The sequence below is a fragment of the Hippocampus comes genome, unplaced genomic scaffold, assembly GCF_001891065.2.
Source record: "Hippocampus comes isolate QL1 unplaced genomic scaffold, H_comes_QL1_v1.1 scaffold36, whole genome shotgun sequence".
Lineage (NCBI taxonomy): Eukaryota > Metazoa > Chordata > Actinopteri > Syngnathiformes > Syngnathidae > Hippocampus > Hippocampus comes.
This window is the reverse complement of record NW_017805695.1, coordinates 963323-988355: the sequence shown is the minus strand read 5'-3', so window position 1 is coordinate 988355 and position 25033 is coordinate 963323. Positions and strand designations below refer to the sequence as shown.

The 25033-nt window shown below is 41.1% G+C and overlaps 2 protein-coding genes across 3 annotated transcripts in view; both read right to left on the bottom strand.

Moving 5' to 3' along the window:
• The window catches only part of LOC109523190 (cytosolic phospholipase A2 zeta-like), a 23990-nt gene extending 22834 nt beyond the window's left edge, over positions 1-1156 (bottom strand). The window contains exon 1 of the mRNA XM_019882176.1: positions 975-1156. Within this exon, the coding sequence (XP_019737735.1) occupies positions 975-977 (3 nt within the window). The 5' untranslated portion in view covers positions 978-1156. The remainder of the gene's footprint in view (positions 1-974) is intronic.
• A 2486-nt stretch (positions 1157-3642) lies between these two features.
• The window catches only part of pla2g4f.1 (phospholipase A2, group IVF, tandem duplicate 1), a 33504-nt gene continuing 12113 nt past the window's right edge, over positions 3643-25033 (bottom strand). For both annotated transcript variants that reach the window (XM_019882174.1, XM_019882173.1), the window contains exons 7-25: positions 24659-24731; positions 24391-24527; positions 24065-24196; positions 22907-22947; positions 21563-21605; positions 20567-20621; positions 19837-19961; positions 19486-19575; positions 18807-18841; positions 18454-18592; positions 14238-14374; positions 13794-14016; positions 13590-13704; positions 13291-13428; positions 13070-13177; positions 11800-11979; positions 8008-8180; positions 7738-7924; positions 3643-4985 (exon numbers count right to left, since the gene is read on the bottom strand). In XM_019882174.1, the coding sequence (XP_019737733.1) occupies positions 4768-4985; positions 7738-7924; positions 8008-8180; positions 11800-11979; positions 13070-13177; positions 13291-13428; positions 13590-13704; positions 13794-14016; positions 14238-14374; positions 18454-18592; positions 18807-18841; positions 19486-19575; positions 19837-19961; positions 20567-20621; positions 21563-21605; positions 22907-22947; positions 24065-24196; positions 24391-24527; positions 24659-24731 (2349 nt within the window). In that variant the 3' untranslated portion in view covers positions 3643-4767. The remainder of the gene's footprint in view (positions 4986-7737; positions 7925-8007; positions 8181-11799; positions 11980-13069; positions 13178-13290; positions 13429-13589; positions 13705-13793; positions 14017-14237; positions 14375-18453; positions 18593-18806; positions 18842-19485; positions 19576-19836; positions 19962-20566; positions 20622-21562; positions 21606-22906; positions 22948-24064; positions 24197-24390; positions 24528-24658; positions 24732-25033) is intronic.

Below are 25033 nucleotides of genomic sequence, written 5' to 3'. Positions count from 1 at the left end.
CACACACACACACACACACACACACACACACACACACACACACACACACACACACACACACACACACACACACACACACAGTGTAATGGCTGAATTCAACGCCAACAAACTTGTAGGGAGACGTCCTGGAAGTGTTTTGGTTAAAAAAAAAAAAAAAAAAAAACACAAAGACGGCAGTGAACTGAAACTTTGTGAGAGTCATGGGAATGTGAATGTCATGAATTTACAGAATTTTTGTCACAGCCTGCCCTGTGGTTAGAACTGATTTCCAAACTATGTATTATTTATTGTTTTCACCGGGTCATGTTCAGTAAAACATACACAAATGCATTGGGTTCAATATTTAACGTCAATAGTCATGCTTTTCATAATGCACCAAGTTGTTAGAGCTAGAAGTTTCTATTTGCAGCGCTGGTTCTTCAACGTATGCCTTGCATCTGAAGGTAAAATTGATATTGCATGAAATCCTTTACCGATTCGAAAATCAAACAGAGTGAATCGTGAATTGTAAATGGATTTGAATCCGGCCATTGTGAATCAAATCTGAATCGATACCCAGCTATTCAGTTATACAATATACTTTCCACGTACTGTAGTTCTAAGGAGTCACATCTGTGGACTGATTGTAGAAGTATATTCAGTACTCCAAAAGGTGAACCACTGTCATGCTAAGATCAGCAATACCGGCTGTATTTGTTAACTCGGTCGATCCTCACAGCATTCAATCGATCGCACGTGGACTACAATTCAATGAACCCACTTGGTGCGATTGAAATCCCTGAGGACAAAAATCTCCTGGATGAATGAAAAGCGTGACAGGCAAAAAAAGAGGGAGGCTGAACGGTCTCCATCCTGCTTGAATTCAGTGATTATGCAAATAGGAAACAAAAACAGTATTACACTGACATGAACTATCGCTTCAAAGTATTATCAAGTATTACTCCTGTCTCAAAATGAAATCGTACTGAACTTACCATTGCCACTGGGAAGCTGACAGCTCAGTAGAAGTGTTCTTCACTGGGCTCTCTCTGAATGTTGATAATTTTTACAATGCAAATAATATGGGTGTCTTTTGTGCTTAAACTTATTAACCACCCCCTCCATCCAACATGTGGCTCGACAACGTAGCTGTCAAGTGTACGTCAGCCATGTTTCCACTGAGGAGAGCAAGAGCCCCGCCCCCCATCATGCAGACATTTTATACAGGCACCATTGAGAGCATCGTGTCCAGCTACATCACTGTGTGGTATGGTGCTTGCACTGTGTCCTGCCAAAAGACTTTGCAGCGCACCGTGAGAGCAGCTGAGAAGATCATTGGTGTCTCTCTCCCCCCCACTCGTGGACATTTACTACTCCCGTCTGAACTGCCAAGCCATCCGGATCGCAGGTGACCCCACCCACCCATCTCACAGCCTCTTCGGCCTGCTGCTGTCGGGAAGGAGATTGCGGAGTCTCCGTGCCGGAACCAGCAGGCTTAAAAATAGTTTCTTCCACCAGGTGGTCAGGAGACTCAACTCCCTCCCTGCTCTGCCCGCGCTCGCCGCCCTCTGCCTCTGCCCGACCCCTGCCTCCTGTCACAGACAATGACCCTCCCCTCATCATCCGACATCTGCTTATTGCACAATGCACTACCTCACTTTACCCACAATAGCCACAAGTGCCATTGTTTATGTTGTTTATATTGTCTACGTATACTGTTTATACTGTTCAGATGACATATTATGTCTTTTTATACAGTGTAGCTGCTATCTTGTCTTCGCTGTGTGTGTTTAATGCACAGCATGTTTGCACTGAGGATTGAGAGGAAGAAATTTCATCTATGCTGCATGTCATACATAAAGCATATTTGACAATAAAGATGACCTTGACCAAATGGTAGTTTGGTTTGGTTCACGAGATCCGTTTGGTTAGCATTTCCACCGGCGATGAATTGCTGATCGCATTCATGCGCCCTAAACCAAAAGTCAATGAATCAAACAACCAGAGACAAACAAGTCAAGTTGACTCATCATTGATTGTACTCAAAAAATAGATATACAGTACATATCACTTGTAATATTTTTATATCTTACAAACCCCCATTCCAATAAGGTTGAGACATTGCGTAAAATGAGCAAATCCTTTTCAACCTATATTCTAATTATACACGACAGAGACAAGGTATTGTATTGTAATTGTTCAATCTGATACATTTTATTTGTTTTGTTTTTTTTCCCCAGATATTCACATATTTTGAATTTGATGTCTTCGACAGGTTCCATGAAAGCTGGGAGTAACAAAATACTGTACTGCGAAAGATGAGAATTGTAAAAAACCCCGAAAAAAACAAAAAATGCCTGTTTGGAATATTAAACAAGTGAACGGGTTGGAAACAGGTGGGTTTCACAAGTTAGCATTAAAGAATTTTTTCGAATTTCCCAACTGCCAGCTGACACCCTGCCACTGCTTCGTGCCTCACCAATCATGAACCTCATCATAGTCGCCAACCTCTGTAGTAAGACGATTCATTCTAAAACCCGCCTCTCCCTGTGTGGCTGCCCCGCCCTTTTCATGATGTTGGCCTCAAGACAGCTGTTGCGTGCACCGCCCACGTCAGACAATAGTCGTTTATCTCACTTTTATTCTAAATCCCAAACACAGCTCCTGTGGCCGTAGCCAACGCCAGAACAGAGCAACAACAGCCTGATGTAAAGCGTCAGACCCCGCCCAATTGTTGCATGCCTCTATCAAGATTCAGTCCATCGGTGCAGGGCCCTCTTTGTCACGTTCAATGTTGTTGTTGTTTTTTTGCCTAAAACATAGTGTGCACTTATTTCATTGTGACTAACTAATAATGCCATTCACAGGAAAGGAGAAGGCGTATCGTGTCATCAGGCCCTATTTTCGTTCCCAGCACAAGTCTAGTGTCCATGTGCGCACGTTTTAGCCTTGTTCATGTCGTGTATTTAGTCTTGGCCAGGTCATGTTCGTGTATGAAATTTTTTTTCTCAACTTGTGTTGATATGTGATGTGATGTGTTTTTTTTTCCCTCTCCCGACCTAGTGGTTTCCTTTCTGAACTCTGACTGTAAATTTCCCCATTGCGGGACAAATAAAGGATATCTTAATCTTAATATCTTACTGTCATTGTTATACTATGTGGATGTGTGAAGATGACAAATAAAGGATATCTTAATCTTAATCTTAATATCTTACTGTCATTGCTATACTATGTGGATGTGTGAAGACACAGGACGACGTGGATGCAGGTGTGTCTGTCGACAGGTCAAACTGAAGCACAGAGAGAAGAAAAAGGTTTCTCGCTTCCATTACTGCTTTATACTATATGCTGTTGATATGAAACGGTTAACTGATTATATAAGGGATGCCCATAAAAGTGTGATCCATTACTGTCTGATTAATGTATAGCAGGCACATTGACTAATACAAAACCATAATCATTAGTGTGTCATACAATTATAATTTGTTAAACATTTGGCTAATATATTGGCTAATATAAAGCCCCCCCCCCCCACCTCTGTATAGAGTTACAATACATCTTTATTTGTATAGCGCTTTCACGTCAGCTGAAGCTGTAACAAAGCGCTTTACAGAACGGTTAACATCCATCAATCCATCCATTCATTTTGTGATCCGCTTATCGTCACAAGGGTCGCGGGAAAAGTTAACATAAAATAAAATACAACATAACATAAAACACAGATAGTCATAACAGCTATTCCTGCAAACACCTTGTTTTTGAATCAGTTATAGATGAAAAAAGAGAGAATCAAAGATCAGCGACATCATCCTCAAAACGTGCATGACATCCCACACGTCGGCTACAAGCTAAATTTGAAAGTAAACAAGAAGCTGTAGCGTCCATTGCCGATAAACGAAATTGCTTTACTTCTCCTGTCAATTTTAGATCAGCTTCAATTCCAAGCGGCGACTCTCAGTTCCACATACGCATCTGCGCTCTGCGCTGACGCTCCTTTCTTCTCATCGTCGGCTCCACCAGTCATCCATCGAGCCGCACTAACTCAGACTGTCCAACAGCGTCGACATCTCCGCTGAACAAAAAGGGGCTGTGAAAAATGCTGCCCATTACAGGCGCAAAAAAAAAAACCCCACAAGTGCCCCGGGGCGGCAACAGTGAAATAGCGCCAACATTCCCCCCATCAAAATCAGTGCTGGTACATGCGTGCTGCCGAGACGTGCAACCAACAAGCACAAATTCTTCTCCTTCGACGAATGTCGTGGCCACAACGCTGAAAAGAGTACACAACAGGTCCACACCAAGGACAAAAAACACCATACGACAAAACAAAAGACAAAAACAACTAAAAAAGCAGAGCTCTTGAAGAGCTTTTGTAGACGGCTGCCAATTGTAAGGCGCCATCTTTAAGTTTCCTTGTCAGGCTAACTCTGATATGAAATAGATCTTTCACATCTTTATTGCAGTAAATTCTGCAGTACTGCAGTCCTGTGTAAAAGTCGAAGGCCACGATTTAATTTGTGCTTTTAGTAGTGGTCAATTGAACATGCACAACTGAAATAGTCCATTCAGTGCCAACGTGTTAACTAATGTAAAAGAAAATCATGGAGCACCAAATTTGTGTTGGTTAGTTACCAGTCCAGTTTCTTGATGGGGGTGGGAATATGGAGAAGGTTCCATTTTAGAGGTGGACTGTCCTAATACACTCATTCGACAGAGTTGAATTTAAAGTAATTTGTCATGTAGTATTTATAAAATTGAACCGTCAGCATTTTTGCACGAGTGTCTGACTTATATCCCTTTCACCGATGCCATTTTAGCTTTCAAGACCTTATGCAATATTTGCATGATGCTTTCCTTGTTGTTGGCGACATTATAAGATGTCAAATACAACAGAGAGTCAAAATTTTCCTCTGAGTAGGTGAGATTTTTGGTGGTGAATGGAGAGTTGCCGCTGGACACATCCACCGCTCCAGCTTTTATTTCCTCCTTAGTTTTGCGCTCCACACCTGTCAAGTCAAAATGAGTATGTCGTAAACAAACAAACAAACAAACAAACAAACAAACAAACAAACAAACAAACAAAAAATCCTACAAAATATATGAATTAACATCTACGAGTTCGGAGGCAAAAATGAGTGTCAATGAAAAACTGAATTTGTGGAAAATTTGACAGACAAGACAAAATTGCAATACAACCCATATTGTTTTGCAGGCGATGCCCACAGACCACAAATCCCCCTTTCTGGATTCTCAGCAAGTTTTATTTTTTTCCCAGTGCCTTAGTCACTATTATATTATATGACTACATAGCGTGTATGGGAAAACAAGTCGAACTCGCTCAGTGAGCATTCGTGTGATTTATGATGAAAAACAGATATATTTTTTCACAGTGCATTCACACCAGAGAAGTCCTTTGGGCCACTTGTTAGGTCCGGACCAGAAGCTAATTTATTTATTTATTTTTGTTTGTTTAGTGCGGATCGTATTCACACTGTAATTTTCCTACTTGCATTACAGTATATCACCTTTATTCATTTGCATCAAAAGCCTTCTTTGATCATTTTGCTTCCTTCTAGCAAACAATGGATTTCATCTGAAAGCCAAATATCCCTAACTTTTTGTGAGTAGCGTATATGTATGTATAAACTCGGAGTGTCAGACTCCTTTTTGGAAGGCTGTTATGACTGTCAATCCAAACAAATATATAACCGCCTCATCTTACATATGATATATCTTTTAAATAAATAAATATTTTGTCAGCAAAAGCAAACAAATAAAAATAAAATATTGACATCCAAGCTGCTCTTCTGTATGACATTTACTTTTCAAAAAGTATGTTTTCTCTGCTTTTTGGTGAGAAACCAGTGTAACTGGTCAAACAAACCCATGTTCCACTGCTGATTACTATGGAATGGAAAAAGCTGGAAAGGAACTTTTTATTTATTTTGTATTTTTGGGTGAAAGAAGAGTCTTTCTTTTGGTAGGTTCAGTGCCTGAGCAACTTCCGCCCCATATCAAACCTCCCCTTCATTTCCAAACTTCTAGAAAAAACAGTGGCTGGTCAACTTCACATTCATCTTTCCTCCAATAACCTCGACGAACAATTTCAATCTGGCTTCCTTTCCCTCCATAGAACTGAAACTGCTCTCCTCAAAATATCCAATGACCTTCTCTCTGCTGACTCCGGTTCACTCGCCATCCTCCTCCGGCTCCTGTTCAGTGCAGCCTTTGACACCATCTCTCACTCCATCCTCCTCGACAGACTCTCCTCCATTGGTATAACCAGCACCCCTCTCTCCTGGTTCCGCTCCTATCTTTCGGACCGCACCCAGTTTATCCAGCTCAAATGTTTTCGATCTCACCCCTATCCCCTCACTTCAGTTGTTCCTCAGGGTTCTGTCCTTGGCCCCATGATGTTTCTAATCTATCTTCTCCCACTTGGTAATATCTTCAGGAAACATCACATTCACCTTCACTGCTACGCGGATGATACCTAGCTCTACATCTCTACCAAACCAAACACCACACCATTCTCCCTAACCAACTGCCTGCAGGAATTCAAATCATGGTTCACCTCAAATTTCCTCAAACTGAACAGAAATAAAACTGAACTCCTCCTCATTGGCACCAAATCCACCCTAAACAAAATAAACAATTTCTCCATTCCCTTTGACAGCTCCTCCATCTCCCCCTCCCCTCAGGTCAAGAGTCTGGGTGTCATCCTCGATAGCACCCTCTCCTTCACCTCACATATCAACCACATCACTCGTTCTGCATATTTTCATCTTAGAAACATCCACTGGCTCCGCTCTTCTCTCACCCCTCACTCCAATGCTATACTCGTTCACACCCTCGTCACCTCCCGACTTGATTACTGTAATTCCCTCCTGCTCGGTCTCCCTCAAAAAACCCTCCATAAGCTTCAGCTGGTCCAAAATTCAGCCGCTCGCATTATCACACGCACACCATACATAAACCATATTACACCTGTCCTCCAACATCTCCACCTGGCTCCCCATTATACACCGCATTCAATATAAAATCCTGCTGCTTACTTTCAAAGCTATCCACAACCTTGCCCCTCCATACCTATCTGACCTCATCTACATTGCCACACCTTCGTTCTTCCTCCTCTCTCCTCCTCACTGTCCCCCCCGCCCGCCTCGTTACCATGGGGAGCAGAGCCTTCAGTTGCTCTGCTGCCCAGCTCTGGAACACACTCCCCGCTGACCTTCGTAACATAGACTCATTAACACATTTCAAATCCAGCCTGAAAACACTCTGACCATAAATCCATTATCTATTTTTTGTTTTATTTTATTTGATGTTGTTTTTAACATTGTACTTGTGTTTTTAACTGCTTGTTGTCAGGTGTCCTTGAGTGCTTAGAAAGGCGCCCACAAATAAAATGTATTATTATTATTATTATTATATTGTCACAGAACACAATATTCTGTGGGCCTTGAAAAATCAGTCAAAATGCTCTAAAATGGCTGACAATATGGAGAAATCTACTTTGGAAACGGTTGGCAGTGAATGGGTTAGGTAGAGTCGCTCTTGCAGGATGGCACATGCCTATGTTTAATGTCGGAATGGTCGCACAGGTGTTCTGCAACAGTTTTAATGGGGTTGCAAACCATTTTTCTTGCCAAGACTCTGAATCGATTAATGATGATGAGTTTCAATGATCATTCTTGACCACGAGTTAATTCTGGATTATATAGCAAATAATCATTCACTTTTGTCGACGTAATATACCTGGTTGTTTGAAGTGTTTGAATGAAATATTGACAAGTGGAAAGTGAATCACAATCGGTGCCTTGGGATTCTCCACATCTTCAAAGATATAAACCTCCCTCTGAGGTGCTTCTTCCAGACTGGTAAAATCGACATTGGGGAAGGGGATGTCATGGTCTTTACAGTAAGCTGCTGTCAACTTGAGTTCCTGTTAACATGAGAGTAAGATGATACAAATGGAGCATTGCAGTCACCTTCAAACACATCAGCTAAACAGAGCTTCACTTTTACCTTGAAGATTTTGTCTGGGTTCCAGGAATAGTCAAGGGATATGATAATATCCACTTCTCTCTCTGGACGTAGGACAGGGACACAGCCAACATTTATGTGATGACCAGAATCAATTAGCTGTAGAATGGCATCACTGGGTGTCAATGAGTTTGGAAAGGCATCGATGTGTGTTTCTGGGTAAAGAATAAATAGAGTCAATATGTAACAATAAATATATGAACACCAACGGGTCAAAGGGGTATGCAGTGCATCCACAAAGTATCACAGTGTTACACTTTCCGCATTATTCCACAATGGGTCAAGTCTATTGACACTAAGAAAAAAAGTATTTACTGTAAAATAAAACACAAATATACAATTTCACATGTTTGTATTGAAAGTATCACAGCCTTTGTTCAATGTCATAGTTGATTCTCCTTTGACAGCAATTACACCCTTGAGACTTTTAGAATAAGATGCCAGAAGCTTTCCACACCGATGAAAAACGGAATTTACTAGAGAACACATCTTAACCAGGTGCGCAAATAAGTATGGAGGGCATTGTATTGTCAAATCTTTTGTGTGAGACATAAAACTGACATAAGTAAGAAGTGTCAATATTAATATATAAAGAGCAATGTCACAAACTTGGTGAGAGCGCATGCTAATGTACTGCAGTAAATGGACAGTTTGATGATCTGGTGAAAACAGAGAATCGCACATATAGGGTTTCAACCGGTACAAAGGTAGCCTGTCACAATATTGTTTTCTTGCGTCAAGTGATCCCACCAAAAAGAAATACCTCCCACCCAAATTAATAAACACAAGTTCAAAGCACTTTGAAAACAAAATACGAATAAACAAAATTACTAATTGTGAGAGGGCGGCCCGGTAGTCCAGTGGTTAGCACGTCGACTTCACAGTGCAGAGGTACCGGGTTCAATTCCAGCTCCGGCCTCCCTATGTGGAGTTTGCATGTTCTCCCCGGGCCTGCGTGGGTTTTCTCCGGGTACTCCGGTTTCCTCCCACATTCCAAAAGCATACATGGTAGGCTGATTGAACACTCTAAATTGTCCCTAGGTGTGAATGTGAGCGTGGATTGGTTGTTTGTCTCTGTGTGCCCTGTGATTGGCTGGCAACCGATTCAGGGTGTCCCCCGCCTACTGCCCGAAGACGGCTGGGATAGGCTACAGCACCCCCCGTGACCCTAGTGAGGATCAAGCGGTTCGGAAAATGAATGAATGAACTAATTGTGAGCTTGTGTGAAAGGAAACTCACTTGGGGGACTGAAGCTTTAAAATACTTGAGACTCTAAAATCAGCGTTGCCTACAACTTCAGGATTTTCCAAACGACACAAGACCACTGTATTTTCTGCATTATAAGGCGCTTCGGATTGTCATGCGCGCCTTCACTGAATGGCCTATTTTAAAACTGTTTTCATATATAGGGCACACTGCATTATAAGTCGCATAGAATAGAAGCTGCAATCGTGGCTGCGGTTACGCTATGCATTCACTAGATGGAGCATCACAGATGCTGGCTTTTGAACTTTGTGTCCAAAACAGTCCGGATCGTTCTTTTCCTCTTTGGCCCGGAGGATTTCAAAAAACAATTTGAAATGTGGACTCATCAGACCACAAAACGCTTTTCCACTTTGCATCAGTCCATCTTCGATTAGCTTGGGCCCAGAGAAGCCAGCGGTGTTTCTGGGTATCTTTGAGAAATGTCTTTTGCTTTGCATAGTACAGTCTTAAGTTGCACTTACGGATGTCATGCCAAACTGTATTTTTGACATTATTTTCTGAAGTGTTCTCAAGTCCATATGGTGATATCCTTGACACATTCATGTCGATTTTCGCTCTAGTGCTGCCTGAGGGATCCAAGATCACGGACATTCAATGTTGGTTATCAGCCTTGCATGCAGTGATTTCTCCAGATTCTCTGAACGTTTTGATGATATCATGAAATCCCAGAATGTCTTCCAATTGTACATTGAAGAACATTGCCCTCAAAGTGTTAGACTATTTTTTTTACGCATTTGTTCACAAAGAGGTGAACCTCGACCCATCTTTTCTTGTGAATGACTGAGCAATTCAGGGAAGTTTCATGGCACCCACCGATTCCCTGTGAGCCTGTTCACCTGTGGGATGTTCTAAGCAGCTATTTGATGAGCATTCCTAAACTGTCTCAGTCTTTTTTGCCACCTGTCGCAGCCTTTTCGGAACATGTTGCAGCCATAAAATTAATTTATGATTATTTGCTAAATCAAAAAAGCTTTATCAGTTTGAACAATAGATATGTTGTCTTCGTAATGTATTCAATTAAATATAGGTTGAACATGAATTGCAAATCATTATATTCTGTTTTATTCATGTAAACACAATGTCGCAACTTCACTGGGATTGTGTTTGTATTTTTTTTTCATCGTTTTTTTTTTGCAAATAATTCATTTAGAATTTGATGCCTGAAACACATGCCAAAAAAGCTGGCACAGGAGCAACAAAAGACGAGGAAAGTTGAGGATTGCTGGGGTGAGGGGGTGGGGGAAACGTGTTCAAAACATTCCACAGGTGAACAAGTTCTTTGGAAACGGGTGAGTCTCATGATTGATTACAAAAGGAACATTCCCGAAGAAAGGCTCAGTTGTTCACAAACAAGGCTGGGGTGAGGTTCACCGCTTGGTCAACTCCATTAGTTAAATCACAATGTTTCTCAATGTACAATTGCAAAGCATTTTGGGATTCCATCATTTACCGTCCATAATAGCATCAAAAGAGTCCGAGAATACCTCAGGCAACATTGCATTTATAACAGGCATCATTGTGTAAAGGATATTGCCACACTCGCTCAGAAACACTCGAGAAAACCACTTTTGGTTAACTCAGGTCATCGCTATACCTACAAATGCGAGGTGATACAAGGTTTCGTTCTAGAGGAGTTTCACTGTACCTACAAATGCGAGGTGATACTCTTTCATGTAAAGCGCAAGCCATACATCAACACCCACAAGTGCTGCTGATATTGCTCATCGGAAATGGGGGGACGTAAAGCGTAAAAATATGCTGTGGTCTGATGAGTCCACACTTTTTTGGAAATCAAGGACCTTTGGGCCAAAGAGGAAAAGGATCAAATGGGTTGTTTTCAGCGCACCGCTCAAAAGGCAGCATTTGTGATGGTAGGGGTTTGGGGGCGGGTGTGAGTGCCCATGGCTTGGCAAATTTGCTCATATGTGAGGGCACCATTATTGTTGAAAGGAACGTGCAGGTTTTGAAGCACCATATGCTCCATTCAAATAACTAATAATTCAGCAAGACAAGCCACATTCTGCATGTCACAACAGTTTAGCTTCATAGTAAAAGAATGTGAGCACTAGACTTGTCTGCAAGCAATATATACCTTTCGTCCATTAAAAATGTGTGACGCATTATAAAGTGCAACATTTAACAGCGGAGATCCCGGACTGTTGAGCAACTTCGGTTGTACATCAAGCAAGAATGGATAAGAATTTCGCCGACAAAGCTGCAACAATCAGTGTTGTCACTTCTCACACACTTATTGTGTGCTGTTAAAAGATCATATAAGGCAGTGGTAAACATGGCCCTCTCACTGCAATTTTGGACCGTGTTGCAGCCATCAAATTCAAAATGAATTCATACTTACAAAAAACAAAAAATAATTGTTGTCGTTGTTTTTGTTTTATCTTTTTGCTTGCCCCCAAAACAGAAACAACCAGAAGCAAACTCTTTTCTCAAAGAAAAGATTTTCCATTCCGCAACGATGAGCATTGTATCTTGAAAACATTGAGCGCATACCTTTCCAGGCTTTGAAGTTGCTATTTGCATTGTAGTTTGAGTGCAGAAGGAGACCATTCATGAAATTGTGTACTTTAGAACGAATTGGACGATTCCTCAAGAAGTCGTTGATGATTCCGGAGACATCTGTGAATGCCTCTATGAGCTTTGTATCAAGAGTTGAAGGCTCATCATCAGCATCTGTCAAAAGGAGGAAAACAGAAACACTTCACTATACCACGGGGCATTAATATTAAATCATCAACTTCCAAGTGTACCCACAGTAATTAATATTGGTTAAAGTTTGTATTCAATTTGAGCTGTCAGAGTAAATGGAGCAAGACTCTGGGATGAATGATGAAGTCAACAAAAACCACAGTGGATGTAGGAGGTTATTTCGTGGTTAATTGCCTCCGGTGATACACGATTGCCAGAAGTCCAAGTTCTTACTTGTGTTGCATACCTGGATCAAATTTCTTCCACAATATATTACTGCATGTGGTTGTGTTGGCTTTTTATGCTCAAGACGTTGATGTAATCACCCTGAAGTGTTCCAATCTATCCATTCATCCATTTTCTGAACAGCTTTATCCTCACAAGGGTCGCAGGGCATGCTGGAGCATATCCCAGCTGTAGGCAGTAGGCGGGGGACAACTGGTTGCCAGCCAATCACAGGTCACACAGAGACGAACAACCATCCACGCTCACACTCACACTTTGGGACAATTTAGAGTGTTCTGTTAATCTGCCATGCATGTTTTTGGAATGTGAGAGGAAACCGGAGTACCCGGAGAAAAGCCACGCAAGCTAGGGGAGAACACGCAAACTCCACACAGGAGTGTAAGGCCGACGCGCTAACCAGTCAACCACCGGGCCGCCTCTTCCTATCGAGCCATTCATCCATCCATTTTCTGATCCGCTCATCCTCTATAATTGAACATTATTTGAGAGTCCTTTTTCAGTTCCCGACTGTCTGTATAGCATTCATACAATATTTGTCTTCGGTCTCAATTATTTGAATGTTGACAATGACCTGTGCACACAAAAAGAAATGAAGCAGTACACTGCAGTTCCAGCAGGTGTAACTATGGCAAAATTTTGCGTATTCTGTGTGATAAAACATAAAAATGTGGGACGAGCGGTTCAATGCCAAAAAAAACACTCACAGCCGTAATGATGACAACCCATATATCAAATGAATGGATGGATAGATTGATAAATTAAAAACCAAATCAAATGAACATATTCTTATTATATATTCTCAAACTACATTGCTTACTAGTAGCTTTACCTATGCTTTTGATATGTGGCCCAAGCCGGGAGTCAGACTCAGCATCCGAACCAGTGGCGAGCATGAATAACTGAGTCAGGTTGACTGAAAAGCAACTGCTCCATATTCCTAATTGAAAAGAAAAAATGTGGACTTTTAATCGCTTCTCGATTACCATATGAGTATTAACATTAAAATAGCAAAAACAAAATTACATATGTGCATATATGTGAATGTCTTACCAATCAGGTAAGGGATGCGCACTTCTGGGAGTTTTTTGATGAGATGACCAAGGAAGAACTGACTGCCAAAGTCTTCAGCTCGCACAAAAGTCCCATACTTTTGAAAGCCAACTTCATAGGGGGTGAACTCGCACCACTCTGGTCATTGATAATATAGAGTAACAAAACATAAATGTTCTTCGTGTGAACTGCACTCATGCTGCCAATATGTCACTTTTTCACTCAGCTTGAACAAAAAGAAAAGGATATGCACAATACCTGAACAGTGTCACACTAATGCGACACCGACTGATATTTACCAGCTTCTGAATCAAAGCCTCCCTTCTCCTTCATATTGACCGCGGTGTATATGGGCAAAGGGTTTTGGCCTTCATTTATTGTCTTCCGCTGCTCAGAGAGGGTACTGGTAATTTTCTGCAAGTGTCAACACATATTATGATTGTCCTTTTGAAAGAAAAATAGTGTGGAAAAAAATATGACTAAGTGTGGAGCTACTTACTGACCTTCCCAAAAGCAATTTGCTCATAAATCAGGCCAGCCATATCCGTAAGTGACACAATGTGCCCTTGATTCATTTTTTCTTTTAGTTCTTCCCTATAATATTCTCTTTTCTCTGCGGAGAAAATACTCAGGACACTCTTACATAGCTCTTTCCTTAGGTCAGCGATGGTACTGTCCATGCTGTTCTGTGACCAATTTGCTTCTTGGGACAAGGCAGTCATAGCCCTGTTCACAATAACAAAACGAATACCATTAAAAGGCCGAAATTAATGGCATGCATGTTTCCCAGTTAACGCCAATGTGACACTGTCATCAGATTCGAACCATAATGCCTTATTAAAAAAAAAAAAAAACAACAACAACAACAAAAACCCCTTTGAATATACATTATTAAACCACAACATAAATTCAATTAATCTTTTTCATCACAAAAACAATAAACTCACCAGGTTGATCCAGATACTCCAGTGATATAAGAAACCACATCCAGGAATTGCATTTCCTTCAGGCTCTTCAAACTACCAAGTAGGCCTGTCATTGCTCTTGATCCTCCCCCTGAACCCACCAAGGCTATAGTTGGCACCTAAAAAAAACAAAAACAAAAACAAAAAAAAAAAAATCCAAAGATGAGTGAAATGAAGACAACAACTTGTTATGACAGCTACATATTGAGTTGTGCTCTGGATCAATATTGTGGTAAGTAAAAGTATTTTACCCCGCGACCCTAGCGAGGATAAAGTGGCTCGGAAAATGAATGAATAAAAGTATATTACTCCTTTTCAATGACTTCATTGAAAGTAAGCAGTAAGCAAATAATTTTCAAAATGACTGTCGGAGTTTTTCTCGGACAAAGTGAAAGAAATTACTCGGCACACAGGGAAAATTGTCTTCAATATCGGGGGGAGGTATCTTTGAGGGCAAACGACGGTTGTTGCCCCGATAATCACGCTCAGAGTTCTCTGTCCGCCAGTTTGAACTTTTATTGTTACATATGCAAAATACAATAAAAACACTGCCACCGATATTTGCATACCGCGCCCCCGGTCCGGCCCCTCCGTAGTGATTGGTTACCTTGGTTGAAGCTTTGAACCACCGGTACGTTGACGCCTTTCTGTCTGGTCTACACTGAATCAACAAGTTGCAGACTTTGCAGACGACAAATGTTGCCTGGGCGCGACAGGTGTTCTCAAATCATCCTTTGTAGTTCAACAACGCTTTGTTCCCAAATTGTTCATTCCCACTTTGTGACCGAGTCTAGCCTTCTTCCCTCTGTTCGCCCCCTTGCGTTGATGTGATAATAGTGGACTTCAAAAGCCCTCCGCCCAGACGGCCAGCGCCTTTGCGCACAGGCATTTGGGGGAGCTGGACGCACTCAAACGTTTAGACGTGCCCAAATTAAATGAAACTTTAAACATGATACAATTTTGCTCATAGATTTCTCTATCACTTGATCAAAGAATACCATGTGATATCTCAAACGTGATGAAGGCACTTATATGGTATGGACATGTATGGCTGCTAATGGGACAGGCTCACTGCTAACTGTCAGAAAAGTTCCAGGACTAGCGTCATAAAACTTCAAACCCAAACTACAAGTTTTCACGTTCGAAGTAATCCCCTTGGAGTCTGAAGGCGTTTTTACACGAACACATGCTCTTTGTAAAAAGTTTGTGGGGCAGCGCACAAGGACTGTGGTGCACCGCTGCAAGCTTAGCCATATTTGGCAGGGTTGATGTAGCAGCCCACCAGAAAGAAAACAGGGAGGCTTTTTCTGCTGGTTAAGATGACCAGTAGACTGTGGCTCGGCAAGATGTGATTGTTGCAAAGCAAAAACACCAACAAAAAAATCCCTGGCTTTTCTCATTTTAAGGAACAGGCAATGAATAATTGTCTCTCGCCCCTTGTCTGCGAAAGTTTTGCTTAACCAGTGGCTGGCTAGCTTTTGTAACAAGCATGGACTTCTAATAGATATTTGGTCCTCCTTTTGGGGCAGGTCCGACCTGCTGAGTTTGGATGGCCTTCAGCCTAACTGGGAAGGCGCCATCAGTCTTTAAAGAATGATTTAACTGCCAACACAACCACCATCGGTCACCAGACTGACTGGCGATGTGTAAACTTTTTTGGACGAATGCTCCTCCTCTTGTCCGCTTGAAGCAAAGTGAAGTCCGTCCCTCCCGAAAACAAACACGGTGAACACACACGAGACAAATGGAGCGTCGTTATATTTCACATTCGGTCTGAAAGAGTGTGTATTGGGGGATTTTTGTCAGTCGTTAATGGAATGGGCATCTGCAGGTACTTGACAAGGTTAGGAAGGGACGGACGAAAACTCATTTCTGTCCTTACTTAGTCAGTCCTTTTCAAAAAACTTCTTGTCCACCGTACTCTGTCCCCAAAATGGGAGCCTATCTGGGATGGACGGATGGACCGTTATGTCCCAGGCACGGAATACCCATCCCTGATTATCACCACACAACAGTCCCACCTAGGGTTATGATTGAGTGTTCCATGCATGTCTTTGGAATGTGTGAGGAAACCGGAATACCTGGAAAAAACCCACACAGGCACGGAGAGAACATGAAAACTCGACACAGGAAGGCCAGAACTCGGATATGAACCCGTGACGTCAAAACGAACCGTGCCATTAAAATTTGTTGACCGTATTCGCCCGAATATAAGACGGCCCTGATTATAAGACGACCCCCTCTTTTTCAAGACTCAAGTTTGATAAAATACTTTTTGAACACCAAATTATTTTTTATACAGAAAATAATGACAGTGCATCTGAAACAAATGATTATAACAATACATTGAGAGAAAAAGAATGTTATTTTGCCTCATTCAAATCTAAAGTGCAATCTCATTCGTAAATGAATGGCTTCTGGTTTTTGAAATGTAAATTACATCATAACTTCTCCTCAGCTGCTGGTTAACCTGGCCGATCTTCGACCCACTTTTCTCCAGATTGCCATTACATTTCTCCATTTTCTGTTATCTCTTCTATTATTTTCGTCTCTTTTCATTCTTATCGCTATTTTTTATTTTTCTTCTTCGTGCTACCGCTATTTTCATTTTTATTCTTCATGGCAGGGGCTCACTTTGGGCTGGGGAGTCAAGTTCAGCATTCGCTTCAATGATATCTGGAGCCATCTAGCGTCGTGAATGGGTATAATGTCTAGACCCCGATTATAAGACGACCCCCACTTTTTCAGTCTTATTTCAATGCAAAAAACACCGTCTTATATTCGGGCCAATACGGTATTTGCTGTGAGGTGACATCACCCCTAGTGGTGAACAGGCTCATTCGCTGCTACTTCTTTCACGTCCATTTTTATCCTTCTTTCACATCCGCTTTCACTTCTATCAAAATTCTTACTTTTAATTTACTTTCATTGAACCCAATGCGGGCGGCCCGGTAGTCCAGTGGTTAGCACGTCGACTTCACAGTGCAGAGGTACCGGGTTCAATTCCAGCTCTGGCCTCCCTGTGTGGAGTTTGCATGTTCTCCCCGGTCCTGCGTGGGTTTTCTCCGGGTACTCCGGTTTCCTCCCACATTCCAAAAACATGCATGGTAGGCTGATTGAACACTCTGGATTGTCCCTAGGTGTGAATGTGAGCGTGGATGGTTGTTCGTCTCTGTGTGCCCTGCGTTTGGCTGGCAACCGATTCAGGGTGTCTCCCGCCTACTGCCCGAAGACAGCTGGGATGGGCTCCAGCACCCCCCGCGACCCTAGTGAGGATCAAGCGGCTCGGAAGATGAATGAATGAATGAATGAACCCATTGCCATTTGAACCCTACTGTAAAAATGAGACTTATAAGCTTCACTCAGCCAAGTCAGCTATTTTAAGGAGGATGGAACAAAAAAAGATTGTGTTGTATGGCTTGACTTACATATGTGAGAATACATTCACTGTCATGAACAACAAAGCCCGTCACAGATCCAAGTTAACTGACCAACACCTCAGATCCATCCTGAGAATTGAATTGACACAACAAAACTTACTCCAAACTTTGATGCACTGAAAAAAGACTGGCCCACTAAACTGTTCCCACGAAAATTGGTGAGTTTTTCTGCTGTGTTATGGAAAAAAAAATCATATCGAAAGTTTAGAAAATGCTCTTTTAGTTGAGGCCGCATTTACGCACAGCAGTGAAACAGAAAATGAGCAGTGCTGAAATGTTTGAGATGGTGTATTTTGTTGTTCATGTTTTTTTTCAATCAATATTTCTTTAACTTTGCACCTTCAACTGAAACCGATTAAAAACACATGCAATATCCAGTTTTGATAGATCATTGTATATGTGCAGTTTTCTTCCATACACATGTTCTCCTCCCAGGATCGTGCCAAATAGTGTGTAAACGCCGCATCTTCCATCTTCATTGATACAACCGTACTACCTGGATGAGAGCTATTTTGCACATTTGCAAGGCGCAGTTCTCAATGGACGCTGTTAGTAAATCGGGTGGTCCATTTATTTGTGTGTGGTTACTGTGCTATAAGGTTTGCACACTCCACACAACGCTTTAATATATCCGGCCCAAACCCCCTATGCAAATGTTTTCGGCTCAGCCCATCTTTTAAATTTTAGAACCATTGTGGCCTGTAAGTCTAAAGGTTTGCTCACATCTGCTACAGAATCAAAATGTAGTTGTTTCGCACCTGATCTGGTGATGGTGGCAAGTCCAGGCCAAAGAGCTTTTGCATTTTCTGCCCAACAATGAGCTTTCTCTTCTTCAAATATTCTTTCTCTTGTTGTGGAATGTCAAAATCAAGCCGAATTGCAACGTCGTTGTCGATGCTGCAGATTTTCAAGGAGCAGAAGTCAACATTTGAATTTGTATGGTACAGCACACAGAAGAATGTCCTTATTGTCAAAACAGATATAACACAAATGAAGTTTCGATTTTAACCCTTTGAGGGACAGCGGTTACGACAGTGGCCAGCTTATCACGTTATCAGGTTACAGGGTGCATGAAAGGGTTAAGCATGACAGCGAAAAGGACTATGTTTACCATTCATGGGTCTCAACATTCAAATCCACTGTGTCCTGTGACAAAGAAAAACACATCACTTTATAACTCAGAACGGGAATATTAAAATTATCAATCAATTGATTATTATCAATTATCAGAGATTTATTTTGATCAAAAACGAAATTTTCTGAAAACCCGGGCCAAAGTGGAGATTTGCGCATATTTTTTATTTTTTGGAACAAATGAGGCATTGTGGCTGGATTTTTTTTCAGGAAGTGGTGGAAATATATATTTTTTAAAAAGCCTGGCTTCGTGTAGACATGGCTTTGGTTTGTAGTTGATTCATTGAGCTAATGGCGATGGTTGGAAAAGAAGAATTTTAGAAAAGAAGCGGTTTAGACCACTGCTGTCTGGATGCAAATTCTTTCGCTTTTCTCTAACCAAATATATATGTTAATTGCGCAATTCATGTTATGCTTCCTTTTTGTTAAAAAAAAAAAAAAAAGTTAAGTGGTAGTTGAATGTTATGTTTGTACTGCAGAAGTCCACATAAGTGAAACAAATAAAATAAAAGCTTTGCGATGTAAGCGGGACTAAAGGAAGCTCTTTTTTAAGATATAAATGTAAAAAAAAAATATTCTTAGCAAAAGACACGCCTGGCAAACTGCAAGCTAAATAAAGGGAAACAATAAATAAACAAAAACTGGCCTAATATTACCTGATCAATGACAAGAGAAACTTTGCTTCTGTGTTCAGGTGGTAGTGGCTGAAGCCTTGTAGAACTCAATTTGATATCATCAGCAGAGGACTTTAAGACAAAAAGGTACAATGGAACTTAATTCGATCACTTTACTTTGGCGGTCTACAACCAAATAGAACCACAACACTTTTTAGTTAAGACTGCACACTTGTTAAGTGTAATAAAAAATATCAAATAATACATTTGACAGCTTTTCTTGTCAAAATTAAACAGGATTATGTTTTGGATAAAACCTACTCATCAAGAGAAAGTTGCACAAAAACAAACCAGACCCACAGAGGCAAGGAAATGTTATTGACAGCAACTCACTGAAATGCCAATTTCAGTCTCCAAGTCTCTGTTGATGAAGAAACGTAGCTTGGTGCTTTCCTTTGCCAGTAAAGCCTGACTTTCAGGACAGGCGCCCCGAAGTTTCATCACTTTACCCCGAAAATCTATGGAAAACAAAATATTGACTCATTAAATCTCTGCATTGCTTGCAATAGTTTGATATTTCACAAACAATTCTATCATCCAGCAGTATACAGATTGTGACTAAAAATAACAGTCCTCACCATTGTATATAAAAAACAAATTTTAATATCTGTAAGGCCTCAATACAAATTTGAAATTTGATCAATTCAATATGATCATGAGTCTTAAATATCCATCCATCCATTATCCAAACCACCAAACGAGGGTCGGGGGCATGCTGTCTTTGAAGAGTAGGCGGGGGGCACCCTGAACTGGTTGCCAGCCAATCACAGGGCACATGTAGACAAACAACAACTCACACTCACAATCACACCAAAGACAATTTAGAGTGAAAAATTAACCTTGACAGCTGTGCTAACCAGTCGTCCACTGTGCCGCCACCCAAGTCTTAACTACAATATAACAACGTCATAAGATAAGATAAGATAAAACCTTTATTAGTCTCGCAATGGAGAAATTCCCAATTCACAGCAGCAAAGTTATGAAAGGAAGAAGTAGAACAACAAATAGTACTGAAAAAATAAATAAATACATGTTTATATTCCGTTCTCATAACATACAATACCAGATTTGTTTAGTAGTTTGTCGATATTGATGTCCAAAACAGAGAATGGTGCAGCCTAAAGGAAATACACATTAGACATACCATAAGGATTATTGAATGCGTAAATGTCATGATCATGATCACTAGCAACTCTAGTACTATAGGTACTTAAACATGTTGCACTTAGACACAAAGAGCCCTATTTTGGTTGGCAGGCACCCATGCACTCGGCGTAAAAACGGACGCATCTCCATATTGGTTTTGTAGCAGGTCCAGTTGAGCATTTTTCGGACCGCGATGCGGCTCACTGGGCAACCCAGTACAGAGAGCCGCCGAGACTCTGACTCAACTGATAATTCGGGGAAAAAAAACTGTGCTTGGCGTAAAAATAGGCGCATATCCATCATCATGCTGGGGCAAGTTTCGTTTTGCGTGGTTGTGGGTTTGGTAGACAAGCTATGCCTCGCTTGGCAGCCCAGGTGATGCAGCTGCTGCTCCCTCCGAGCATATCTCATAATGTGGTGACATACGGTTGACAAAATTTTAGATTAGTTGAAAGCACGTCTCGCTCATGGTGCAGGGGGTGGAACTCGATTTTGGTGTATTTGATTGAGACTCATCTATTTGTCATCTATGTTATTCATAGACAACAACATGGGACAATCCTTCCAAATGATTGTAGAAATAAATTCAGGGAACAGTTCATGTTCATTATTATGTTAATGGTGCCGCCTTGACCGTGCGGCACAGTTATGGGTTAGTTGTAGGTGCCAGGCGGTTTCCAACTGCCCACCTCACTTGCGCAACCGACTACGTCATCCACAAGGAGAGATCTTGCAGTTTTTCTGCCAATTATCATGCACTGACCCCAGGGAGTCTATTTCTGTTTCTGCAATGTGAAGCACGGTGTGTGCTCTTGCCACCTTTTGCGCTGCTTATGAGACTTGCACTGGTAACGAAAATAGGGGCCCTTAGTGGACTGTTTTCAGTGCATGTGGTGCTTGTAATGTATCTTACCAGGAGGATTCCATTACTGAGATATTCACAAGAGGGTTCATCACTAAAAAGAAAAAAAAAAAAAGAAAAAAGGAGATAGTTACTGTCATCTGCAAGATGTGTCAGAAAAATTCTGGGACCGGTGTCACAAAATCTGTAGGATATCTGAAACCCAAACTACGTTTTTTGCTTCAACATGGGCCAATAAACCAGAATGTCAACAAAATGATGCTGCGGCAATTGCTTCATTCAGTCGGTGAGCAGAGACAGTTGTGGTTGGACAACTCTTCGTGACTTCTACGTGATAACAGGTGTACTCCCTTCAGACGTTTTGAGGATGTAGACAACATCAAGATGGCTGTGATGACGGAGCTGTGGAGGATCCCGGAACATTCCTTGTGAGAGAAAACGCTGGTAAAATTACTTCAAAGGGGAGAACTTATATTTTTGGACTTGTAGTTTGAATTTAAAACAGAGTCACTGTCTGGTGGAAACCTTCTATGTCCACCTGTAGTCCATGTTATATTTTCTCACAAATTGGTACGAATGGTCGGACCCACATGGTCTCATATTATTATTATTATTGTTGTTATTATTGTTAACCCATCTTAAGTGTTGAAAAGAGAGAAGTATCTATATATGCCACCTCTATCTATATATACCACCTCTAACCTCTTTCCTTGGGTACCTCATGGCATTATGACACTTCAACTAAAAGTCTGGATTTTGCGGGGGAACAAAATTTTGTGAAAATAGGTTTTATACATTTCATTTAAGTAGGACTGTTTTTTTAAAAAAGGATAGCTGTAATTCTTCCGTCAGCTACTAAGGAAAGTTTGTTTGCTGATTAATTTCTGCCTATTGTACTCTCCAGTCGTTTTATGTTTCATTTTGAACTGCAACAGTTGTCTGTAACATTTTGTCAACCATCCATTCGCTGTACTGCCTTTATTCATTAGGGAGGTGGGTGTGCTTGAGCTCATCTGAATTTGGGAGAAAGACAGGGTACGCCCTAAACTGGTCGATATAATTGCGTAATAAATGACCAATTTTTTCTTTATCAAATTTAATTAATGGTTGAACATGATTAAGGGTAGGTGTTGTGTTGGCGTACAACAGAATATTATAGCACTATAAACTGAACTCTAACACCAACTTTAACAATGCTGTGTTGAGTAAACTCAACTAAGATGGTGATTTTTCGATTACCTATAAAGTAGTGGTTTTGGAGAAGCGAGGATTCTGCCAGACAGCCATGATATCTTTTGTGACACCAGTCCTGATAACCTTTCTGACACACATAGTATAACTCTCACTTGAGCCAGTGTTGTTCCTTCAAATTGCAATGTGTGTCAACTTTATTACCTGTGGAGCATCTCAAATTGCATTAAGATGTGGTCCAGTGTCTATAAATAAATATGCAAATGTATTACAGACATTTTTCAGTCAATAAGAGTGCAGTCAAACCTTGGTTTTAGAACGTCTCTGTTCTCGACCAAATCGGTTTTTGACCAAAAATTTCGAGTTTTTTATGCCTTGGATTACGCCCGAAAATCGGTTGTCGATCAAACTGAGCGCACTTGAATGCACCACTTGACTCCTCTCGCCTTCCTGACACGAGGAAGTGACGCTTCCTCGGGTAGACGAGGAAGTGACGCTTCCTCGTGTCGCTTTCCTTTGTGAGCAGACGTGTTCAATAAACTTTTTTTTTTAAAAGAGCGTGGTTTTCGGTTTTTGAACAAATCGGTTTTTGAACAGCCTTCTGGAACGGATTATGGTCGAAAACCGAGGTTTGACTGTATTTCTAAATTCTAAAATAATATCTAAATATTATACATGTTGTTAGACGCAATTTCTCTTGACTCTCTTTTGTGTGGCTCACGGCGGCATGGTGGTCGACTAGGTAGCACGTCCGCCTTACAGCAAGGTTCGATTCCGACTCCGGCCTTTCTGTGTGAGGTGCATGTTCTCCCGATGCCTGCGTGGGAATTTTCTGGGTACTCCGGTTTCCTCCCACATTTCAAAATGTTTTTGAAATGTGGGAGGAAAACCCACGCAGGCACCGGGAGAACATGCAAACTCCACACAGGAAGGCCGGAGCCGGAATCGAATCCTGCACCTCTGTACTGTGAGGCGGACATGCTAACCACTCAACATTGTTCCACCCCCAAAAGGTACAGTATTCAGTAATGGTGTTTTTTAAGAACAGGTCACAACTGGTCAAAACAAGTAGCATGACACAGATATGCAACAGTGACAGTTGAACAACTCTAATCATGTAAACCGGTGTTGTAGCCAAGATATAGAATCCAACACCACATTAAGAATTTCAAGTATCTTTTAATGATTTTCACAAAACTGTCCTGTCACAGTCATGACCAAATCCCAAATCCTACAATGCATGGATGAAACAATGCTTTCTGAGCAGGTTGGGTCTTGACTGGTCTTGAGAATAAACCGCGAGACCGAGACAAGCCTGAGAGTGAGATACCCAAAAAGCGTGCTGCTCTTGTTTGCTTTTACCTCCAGATTTAAGACGAATGTCATTGTGTCTTTCTTTCCAAGTGTGAGAGTGCTGAGGTCAAAAAGAATGGTTGAAATGAGGTCATCTTGTGAAAGAAGGTCCTCATCATACAGCTTGATCTCTAAAACATTCTGCAAAAACATTGGACAATTTTATTTTTCAGTCTGCAGTCTTTGAATCTTTTTTTTTTTTTTGTACGTGCCAAGCTTGTATTTTATACGCAGCCTTTAAAAAAATGTAACACAAAACATCAGCCTGGAGAATAAGATTTCATAATAAATACCACTCCTTTCATCCCATGTCTGTTGATTTTCGGTGAACTTACTTTCAGATGGGAGGGGACCCTGAAAGTGAATGTTTCATTCCATTCGGGATTGATGTTATTGTGCACTGTGCTTGTGCTGAATGCACTTGCAGTTGCGGTGGGAAGACAAAGAGTGACGTAATAGTCTGGCTCTGAAACTAACATTCGGGGAAGGGAGGAAGAAACAGGATTACTGTCATGTTGGAAAGTGATCAACTCTCCACTCCAAAAGTAACTGTGAAGCATCGAAGTTTGATTTCAAAATACATGAAGGGAAAGCTGTACTTACTGTAATCGGTGGAATACTGGGTTTTGGCTTTTAGTACGGTAACGTTTAATTTCCAGTAAGAAACCACTTCCTTCTGTTGAATGAGAAAACAATTATCACTGGAACAACACCACAGATTACCATTTAGATGTTATTAACTGAGAGAATTACAAACTAGGCAGCATCATCAGGCAAATATGGTTTCCTTTCATATTAATTAACGGTGCTTTTAACAGACAGGGGAAAAAAAAAGACTTGGATCCTTAATGACTGATGGCGTGTACTGAATCATGAAAATTCCTGTTTTCTGTTGTAGATCACTTGGATCTGTAGGCCATGAAATAAATAAAAAAATTTTAAAAGTAAATGGGTGGGGAAAAAAAATCTCCCTCTCTC